The following is a 9,783-nucleotide window of genomic DNA, read 5'->3' as shown; positions in this document are numbered from 1 at the left end:
AATTAAGATTTACACACTTCATATGTTAAAGCTATACATAGTAAATAATATTAGACAAAATATTTATAATATGATAAAAAAAAAATCTGTTTATATTATTTATTATAATATTTACTTTGAATACTTCCAGAGTTGCATTGCATTATTTATATGAAAACATGGGCAGACGTTAGTATTTTGATAGAAGACTGTCTCATATTTGTGTAAATATTTGCCAGTGGATTCTGGAAGAGCGTCACACCATCTATCCTTCACTAAGTATTTTAAAAACCTCAAATATAGTCGTCTGAAGAACTTCAAAGCCTCTCGTTTCCTTCAGAAGTCGTATTCAGTGTCCTTTGATAGCTTTGTCAACGAAAACCCTGAACGAAGAAGCTGCCTACCCTTGAAATCCAATATCTGACTGCTGACGAAACCTGCGACAAGCTCAAACAGTGCATTAAACATGAAAATTAAAGCTGAACATGGAACTTCAAAGATGTTTGAATTGAATCTTAAAACTTGGACGTGAAGGTATAAATCTTTAATATTCCTGTGGGCAAAAGCCCGTCTTCCTCTCAGTGGAGGCACAAGGCGGGATGGTTTTAAGGCAGATTTATGGAACCTTCTCAAATTCCCGCCTGATTCCATAGTAAACACTTTTGTCCAGCTGCATGACCTCGAGGATAAAAATCTCCATTGTTAGATGAAGAACCGTGACAAGTCATCATTCAGTGAGGTAAAAAGCAGGTCACTCTGTCCTCACCTCTCTTGTTTGCATCTTGGCTCGAGATTTGAACTCGGAGAATGTCGTGATAGTTGCGTGTGAATGAACTGGTAGACTTTAAACAGCGTAATGTGCACATCTGTGTATGTTTGCATGTAAAGACGCGAACTGTCAGTTTTAAAAATGAGTGAGTAAATGATGGAATCCCAAATCAGCAGCCACTCACCAAAGCTTTGGTCTCGTCCTCATCTTTGTAGTAGTACAGCTGGTCTCCTCGCAGGACGAACCAGCGCGTGTGCCAGGTCTTCACGAAGCCGCCTTGCTTCCGGAGCCAACCGCAGCGGAGAACGATCTGCTTGGCTGATCCACGGCCGTGCTGAGGGCTGTTGCCCGCGCTGCCAGCCTGCTCGTCCATGACCAAACCCAAAGACCTTTCTGTACCCGAAACAGAGGGGGAGACGGGTTAGTTTTAGCTTATGATATAACTGTAAGTGTGATATGAGTCACGTGACTAATCTCTCAGGCAGGTGTTCTGGTAATAATACAAAGGACACTACCGTTGCCCTGTTATGCCATAATACTGCTCACTTCATCCATGCCGCATTTGCATTTGTCAAGATAAGCAAATACTTACAAAACATTAGTTTGGCTTCTAGGTGGGAAAGGCAGTGCTCATTTATTGTGGAAAAAAAATGCTCATTCAGATATGAACTGGCTGTCTGACAAACAGGGCACTATTATTCACTTATCTTTTCTACTTGCAGAGTTTTGGAGTAGCCTATTTATTATAAAATAAAAGTAAATATTATGTTTGCTTTATAGTTACTTGTATAAAACAAAGTAAACATAAAATGTTAAAATGTTTTCTTTATAACAATATATAGAAAATATTATGATAAATGTAGATTAGATCAAAGTAAATATTATGACCTCTCTTGTTTGCATCTTGGCTCGAGATTTGAACTCGGAGAATGTCGTGATAGTTGCGTGTGAATGAACTGGTAGACTTTAAACAGCGTAATGTGCACATCTGTGTATGTTTGCATGTAAAGACGCGAACTGTCAGTTTTAAAAATGAGTGAGTAAATGATGGAATCCCAAATCAGCAGCCACTCACCAAAGCTTTGGTCTCGTCCTCATCTTTGTAGTAGTACAGCTGGTCTCCTCGCAGGACGAACCAGCGCGTGTGCCAGGTCTTCACGAAGCCGCCTTGCTTCCGGAGCCAACCGCAGCGGAGAACGATCTGCTTGGCTGATCCACGGCCGTGCTGAGGGCTGTTGCCCGCGCTGCCAGCCTGCTCGTCCATGACCAAACCCAAAGACCTTTCTGTACCCGAAACAGAGGGGGAGACGGGTTAGTTTTAGCTTATGATATAACTGTAAGTGTGATATGAGTCACGTGACTAATCTCTCAGGCAGGTGTTCTGGTAATAATACAAAGGACACTACCGTTGCCCTGTTATGCCATAATACTGCTCACTTCATCCATGCCGCATTTGCATTTGTCAAGATAAGCAAATACTTACAAAACATTAGTTTGGCTTCTAGGTGGGAAAGGCAGTGCTCATTTATTGTGGAAAAAAAATGCTCATTCAGATATGAACTGGCTGTCTGACAAACAGGGCACTATTATTCACTTATCTTTTCTACTTGCAGAGTTTTGGAGTAGCCTATTTATTATAAAATAAAAGTAAATATTATGTTTGCTTTATAGTTACTTGTATAAAACAAAGTAAACATAAAATGTTAAAATGTTTTCTTTATAACAATATATAGAAAATATTATGATAAATGTAGATTAGATCAAAGTAAATATTATGATACATCCCTCGAAAACAATACTAAATACTACTAGAGTAGTAATGTTAATACTAAATGTAAAAATTAATAATATTTACATTTATAAATTAATATAGTATTTTAATGTTTAGTTGTTGTTGTATTATTATGTAATATTTAAATTACATTTATTTATTTTCTACAATATTTATATAATATATAATATTAGAAAATATACTGAAAATAAATAATTGAGATTTATTATATTTACTTTAACATTTACTTTATTTACGTAATATTATAAAGTTTTACATAGTTAAATATTATTAGAATATATAAATATTATGCTCAACCCAGCTGCATTTATTTGATGACAAGTATTGTAAAACACTATTCCTGTGAAATATTATTACAATTTAAAATAAATGTTTTCCATTTTAATACATTTTAATATTATACGCAATATTATACACAATAGTATTTATTCCTATGAAGGCAAAGCTGAATTTTAAGCAGCCAGTATTGTGATACATTGTTCTCAGGATTTTTTTATGAATAGAAAGTTCAAAAGAATAGCATTTATTTGAAACAGAAATCTTTTGTAACATTATACATGTCTTCATTGTCATTTTTGATCAATTTAATGCATCCTTACTGAATAACAGTAGAATAAAAAAAGAAGATATACAAAAAAGTAAAAAATAAAAACAAATACATACAGTACATATAGGCTATACAAACATGCATATAGCTTTTTAAATATAATTATTTTAAATAAATAATAATGAAAAATTGCATAAGGAATTCTAATGGACTCGCCCATTGACATGGAATATCTAGATAGAGCTATCTATGGACTCAACCCCCTATTTTACTTTTTTTTTTTTTAGCCAAGCCAATCATCACATCATGTCACAGTTTGACCTCTGACCCTGCTAGTTTTATGTTATGACCTACTGACATTAACTTTCACAATGACTAAAGATGTTTGCTTATGAGTTAAGCTCAGCAAAATCTGGTCACCAGAGAGGAAGTGACCTCTAGTGCACTTTTAACCGATCTCCTCTACAACTCGCTCCCTCTCGCTCTTCCTTTCCATTTTCTCCCACCTTCCCAAACGCAAACCCATCTAGTGTTAGCAGTTGGAATAAGATTGTGCTTTTCATGAGTCTACGAGATCACCAGACCTTCCCACATCAACATTCTGCTCAAGAGATTAAAATCGTGAGCCAGGGGACGCCGTCCAGGAACAAAGCATTAAAAAATGAATTTCTAAACAGTTGCTGGGAGCTGGAATTATAAATGTGTGTGTCCGCCACAAGAGACACAAGACAGGGAATCACATATCTGCAAAACAGGGCAGTCGGCCAAACACCTGACGTACATTTAAGTGACTGTCTGACAGCCAGACATGCAGGCATGAAATCATAAAGGGTGTTTTATGTGAATGTTAATGGTTTTAGATGACATCTTTCAGAGAAGCAGGGGCGGAACGAGCTGCCAGACTAGAATCTTCACATTTGTGCCCATCGAGAAAATCGTGAGCCAGGGGACGCCGTCTAGGAACAAAGCATTAAAAAATGAATTTCTAAACAGTTGCTGGGAGCTGGAATTACAAGAGACACAAGACAGGGAATCACATATCTGCAAAACAGGGCAGTCGGCCAAACACCTGACGTACATTTAAGTGACTGTCTGACAGCCAGACATGCAGGCATGAAATCATAAAGGGTGTTTTATGTGAATGTTAATGGTTTTAGATGACATCTTTCAGAGAAGCAGGGGCGGAACGAGCTGCCAGACTAGAATCTTCACATTTGTGCCCATCGAGATATCATATATCAATATCATATCATATCATATCACGCCTGTCAGTGGAGATTTGTTACTCGCTGCCTCAGCACATATGTGTGAACTGTGCTGTTTGTGTGTGTGTGTGTGTGTGTGTGTGATACCATTTCCTTTGAGTACGTTTTTTTTTTTTTCTTCCATTCACTCTTCCATTCAAATCAGAGCGGCACTGGACTTTAAACTGAGGAGACATTCATCGCAATTGGTCTTTTTTCTCAGTGCGACCTCATTCTTTCAAAGCGGACGGGAGGTTCCTATCTATCTAGACAGCATCGTAGATGCACTCTTGACTATTCAAAATATCACACAGCAAAAGTGCTGCCTTAAAAAAAGTCCTAGTCAAAACATGCAAACTTTCTCAGAATATTCTACACTGAGTTTGAGTTTTGTTTACAGTAAAGCGTGTTCAAAATATACACTTCTGTTGGATACTGACAATTAGTCAAAACATTGACAAAATTCAAACATATACATATAATTTTGACAAAAATGTCAAGCAGCATTGGGTGTATCATATTGCAATAGGCAATCCCAGAATGCATTGCAATAAACTCAGTATTGAAAATTGATAGAAAATAGTTCTATATCATTAAAAACAACTATTTAATCTAATATTTGCATGTGTGTATGTTTTTGTACCAAACAGTCTTAAGAAATCTCTTAATTAGGCCTTTAGGCCTTTGGTCAAAAATACAGCAAAAACAGTAATATTGTAAAATATTATTACAATTCAAAGTTTTAATTTTCATATATTTTAAAATGTAATTTATTCCTGTGATGCAAAGCTGAATTTTCAGCATCATTACTCCAGTCTTCAGTGTCACGTGATCCTTTAGAAATCATTCTAATGCTGATTTGCTCAATAAACATTCATTATTAATATTAATGTTAAATGTTGCTTAATATTTGTGAAATTTTGTTTTTCAGGATTCTGAAAGTTTGAAAAAAACTTTTGTAGTATTATGAATGTTTACTGTTGCTTTTGATCAATTTAATGTATCCTCACTGAATAAAAAGTATTAATTTCTGGAAAAAAAACTGACTCAAAACTTTTGTATTAGCATACTTTAGCTCAGCAACATGGCTAACATCAGGCTTAGAATCAAGATGCTAACTATTGGAATCATAATTCTCACTATAAACCCTCAAATTGCTAAACCTAATCTCACCATTATTCTTCATAACCCTGAGAAGATTACTTCAGGATTTATTATCTGATTTGGAGGTGAACATGTTGTATCTGCTGAAGAATCGCTAGGCTCTCATGCAGAGCACAAAAAGAGTAGCAGAAGTAATCCTCTTGTTCTTGTCATATTTAGAGGTCAGGTCTTATTTTCTCTTGCTCTCGGTCTCACAACGGCCTCATTAATGATTCAGACAGTGGCAGAGCCAGAACATGTTGAGCTCCAGACAGGATTCTGAAATACCGCCTCTGCATCTAATTCCCTCAAACAGCTTCGGAAATAAACTCAGATGACGGTGTTTCTCAATGCTGACAAGCATCGGAGACCCAAAAATGGTTCAAACAGGGACATGCACACTCTGTTCTCCAATTTTTGGAGATGGGGTTGGTTTCAATACTTCATCTTTTCCCAATTTAATACACAGAATCAACAACTATAAGTAAGCTGTTCATAGATTTATATCCCAGAAATCATTGCTGTTGGTTCACTCTTAAAAACAAAAGTTCCAAAAGGGTTCTGAGGGCGATGCCTCAGAAGAACCATTTTCAGTGAACAGTTTTTAAAATAACCATTTGAGAAGAACATTTTACAAAACTGAAGAACCCATAAATGTGACCCTGGACCACAAAACCAGTCATAACGGTCAATTTTTCAAAATTGAGATTGATACATCATCTGAAAGCTGAATAAATAAGCTTTTCATTGATGTATGGTTTGGTAGGATAGGACAATATTTGGCCAAGATACAACTATTTGAAAATCTGGAATCTGAGGGTGCAAAAAAAAACAAAATATTTAGAATATCGCCTTTAAAGTTGTCCAAATGAAGTTCTTAGCAATGCATATTACTAATCAAAAATTAAGTTTTGATATATTTACGGTAGGAAATTTACAAAATATCTTCATGGAACATGATCTTTACTTAATATCCTAATGATTTTTGGCATAAAAGTAAAGTCAATAATTTTGACCCATACAGTGTATTTTTGGCTATTGCTACAAATATACCGTGCTACTTATGACTGGTTTTGTGGTACAGGGTCACAAATAACCTTTTGTGCAAAGAAAAGTTTCCATGGATGTTGAAGGTTCTTCATGGAACAACTGATGCCCATAAAGAACCTTTATTTTTAAGACTAAATGCCAAAGAAGAACCATTTTGGGTTCCCCAAAGAATCTTTCAGTAAACAATTATTAAAAGAACCATTTTTCTTAGTGTGAAGAACAATTTAAGGATCTAAAGAACCACTATAAGAAACCTTTTGTACAATGGAAAGGTTGCATGAATCTTGGAACAATGAAACGGTTCTTCAAGGAACCATAGATGCCAACGCACAACCTTTATTTTTTGAGCATCTAAACAAAATCTCTTAACCATTGATATGAATTTGGGTTGATATAATTGATTTGTCCGACCAATGGTTTGCACCAATTTTGCACTCTCTCTCTCATATGTAGGATTGGACAGTCTAATTCATTCTAGTGAATCGGTTCACTTGAATAAATCATGTAAATGAACTACTTCAAAGAATGATTAGATGATTCCATTTGGGTATTTTTGTTAAATGCTGCTGCTCATCACTGTTTTCAACAAATTATGCATTCTAGGTTTTTAGTTGTATTTTGTGCAAAAGTCTAGCTGGACTATAAAGTTATAATGTCATGTTGTCGCATGCAGTAAAAGTAATTTCACAGTGAGAAAAGCAGCACTGCCACGTTGTCATAAGCACAGAGGTGGTGGTGTGTGTAGTGTGTGGGTTACGATGAACTCCAGATGTGCTGCTTTAGCAGTCTGCTCGACTACCGTCATCTGCTTAGCAAGTGCAGGGCTGCGGAGCGGAGTAAGACCCTGCTGAAGTCTCTGATGTACTGCCATCACACACACATATACATATAAACACATAGTAAAGCTGTGTTTGGAATCATATACTGTAACACTACTCTTATTATATATGCAGCGTTCAGTATGTAAACTGTGTGGAGTATGCAAATGTTCTCTATGCATGGAATCCCAAGGTGACATACTGTATTTGCCAAAGTACATACAGTAGCTTTTAACACACTGCTTGGAATACTATATCCTAGTGCAATGTACAATTGACAACTGACTTTCCCATTTTTTCATCCAATTTTTTTCTTGAAATATCTAATCTGATGAATTCAAATGTGACCCAATTTATTTCCATAATGCATCTTTTTCATTTGAGTGCACAATTTTTTAAATGGAAAAAGGTGCCTGTGGTGACATTCCTGCAAAAAGGTTTTACATTGCACATTTCACGACACATTAAATATGAAATCTCCAGTGAGTGTCACTAAAAGTTTGTTCAGTTTTATCCCCCAAAAAACATGAACCTATCAATGTTTTATTATCTTGGTTGTTGTATGTATCACAGCATTTCACTCTTACACGTTTCAAAATAGTGTTGCAACTATCATAACCCTACTCTAAACATAACCAATCATGTTAACCAAAGCAAATTAGATTAAAAAAACATTTGCTCAAGAAACCATGACTTTTTAGCTTGCTTTTACAGATCTTTGAGCTCTTGTATTATGACTCATGTTTCACAAGACCCGACATCGCAAGTGTAATACTGTACCAGGTGCGCTACCGAGCAAGTTTACTACATAAGAAAAGCCATACATATGGAGCTGATTAAGTGATGCAAGACATCAAACTGCACTAGTTTACAAATCATGGAGTTTCAGGTCATACTAGTCTGTATTAATCGATAATCTGCCCCATAATGATAATTTGTGTGAAAACAAAGGTTGTTGGTTTTTTATCATTTCAACTTGAAACTGCAGTGAATTGTATGCATGTATATAGGTACATTTTGGAGTTTTGCAAAAATGTAGGTACAGGCACGTTTTTCCAATTAGCCCAGGTTGTCCAAAACGCGTTTTTGCCTTGTAATAATTAATCAAAGTTTTCACTGACATCATTTAAGCCTTAAGATTACATTATGTATCAGCCAAATAGCTATTTTTAGGCATCAATTTAGCAAATTTATTGAGGCCCAATTAAATCCATTCTGGAAAGGAACAGAATTGAACCATTTCACAATCTAAGTGTTTTCTCATGGAACAAATTCAAGCCTCTACTCAGAAATATGTCACATTATTAAAGCAAAATTGACCACAAAACAGGAATTCATAAAATTATACACTAAATTGTGCTAAAAATGCTAAATAAACACACAATACATACCATATGAAATATGCAATGTAATGAAGTCATGTGACAATGTAGCATACTAAAGTTTGAAAAGTTTTGTCATTGTACAATGTGTACTGTTTCGCATACTATTTTTGAAAAGCAATCAATGAATGCAGTCAGCGTTTTATACAACCACTAATTTTTGTTACCTGCCTCCTATACAGTTAGGGCTATACTGTTTATTTAGCTTGTTTTTGAGATTTGACTATTCTAATGCACCTGGTTTGAATGAGGCTATGAATATAGAGCAGCATGAACACAGAAGAGTAAAACTCTGTCACCATGCCAAGTCTAAGGCTCTGTGATATATTAGTGCTGTCTGCTGTCTGTGTGGGGCGTCACTGAAGTTCCCATCTATAAACTCCTCTCTGAAGACCCAACAGCTGCGTCAGAGACGCAGGGAACGCTCGAAACATCAAACACAGACTCTTACCACAATAATCAGAGACAAAATCTCCATTACATACTACAGAAACAACTTTTGTCCCTCTCTCAATCAAAAATAATGGCCTGGATGCTCTGCAGATGACAAATATGATAAAATAAAATTTTCTTTGCAGTTCTCATTAGCAGTGCTTGGTAAAAAACCACTTAGCAATCATCCAAAATCCTCTAGCAACCGCAAAACAACGTTCTGGCAACCATTCACAACACACTAGCAACTTAGAAGTTTAGCTTGTGTAAGCATCGCTCACATTTTCATCAGAAAATGTAAAAAATATAATTTCCTGTTTGCTTTGTAGAAAAGAATCATGATGAAAAGGCTACATAACAACCGCGTGTGTATAATTACAGCTAATAAAGTGTTAGCATACACATTAGAGAGGTGAATGAAATCTAATGTATCTGTTGTTGGAGCTGCACTCAATTTTGGCGTTTGCATCATTTCCTTTTGTATGATTTAGAAAAGCCTCGCTCTTTTCCTCTATTATCATGTCAAACAACTGATGAGGCTAATGGGCTAACAAGCTAATAGCGGAGGTGAGGAATTGGGCGTTGAGTGGGGCGCATTTCTGTGTGTGAATGTGTGTGTGTGTGTGT

At 35.9% G+C, this 9,783-nt stretch overlaps 1 protein-coding gene and 1 long non-coding RNA gene across 2 annotated transcripts in view; both read right to left on the bottom strand.

Moving 5' to 3' along the window:
• Positions 1-315: 315 nt before the first annotated feature.
• LOC107749013 (rho GTPase-activating protein 25-like) lies at positions 316-1,137 on the bottom strand. The gene is made up of 3 exons (XM_016564062.1): positions 933-1,137; positions 746-845; positions 316-416 (listed from the first exon to the last, which is right to left on the bottom strand). The coding sequence occupies exons 1-3, from the start codon at positions 1,119-1,121 to the stop codon at positions 316-318; spliced, it is 390 nt and encodes a 129-aa protein (XP_016419548.1). The 5' UTR covers positions 1,122-1,137.
• Positions 1,138-1,682: 545 nt separating this feature from the next.
• The window catches only part of LOC107749017 (uncharacterized), an 18,469-nt gene continuing 10,368 nt past the window's right edge, over positions 1,683-9,783 (bottom strand). Inside the window, exons 2-3 of the long non-coding RNA XR_001640984.1 lie at positions 1,824-2,032; positions 1,683-1,736 (exon numbers count right to left, since the gene is read on the bottom strand). This is a non-coding gene — a long non-coding RNA (uncharacterized LOC107749017). The remainder of the gene's footprint in view (positions 1,737-1,823; positions 2,033-9,783) is intronic.

The sequence above is a fragment of the Sinocyclocheilus rhinocerous genome, unplaced genomic scaffold (assembly GCF_001515625.1).
Source record: "Sinocyclocheilus rhinocerous isolate Xijiao unplaced genomic scaffold, SAMN03320098_v1.1 scaffold260, whole genome shotgun sequence".
In the NCBI taxonomy this organism is placed as follows: Eukaryota; Metazoa; Chordata; class Actinopteri; order Cypriniformes; family Cyprinidae; genus Sinocyclocheilus; species Sinocyclocheilus rhinocerous.
Note: the sequence above shows the minus strand (reverse complement) of the source record. Positions and strands in the feature narration are given on the sequence as shown.

What these genes read in the sequence shown, in the direction of transcription:
- LOC107749013 (XM_016564062.1), bottom strand. Translation starts at nt 1,121, where the DNA reads ATGGACGAGCAGGCTGGCAGCGCGGGCAACAGCCCTCAGCACGGCCGT. An exon ending in AGGACGAGACCAAAGCTTTG is followed by an intron (nt 846 to 932) that starts GTGAGTGGCTGC and finishes AAACATACACAG; the next exon opens with ATGTGCACATTACGCTGTTT. An exon ending in CCAAGATGCAAACAAGAGAG is followed by an intron (nt 417 to 745) that starts GTGAGGACAGAG and finishes AGCTTGTCGCAG; the next exon opens with GTTTCGTCAGCAGTCAGATA.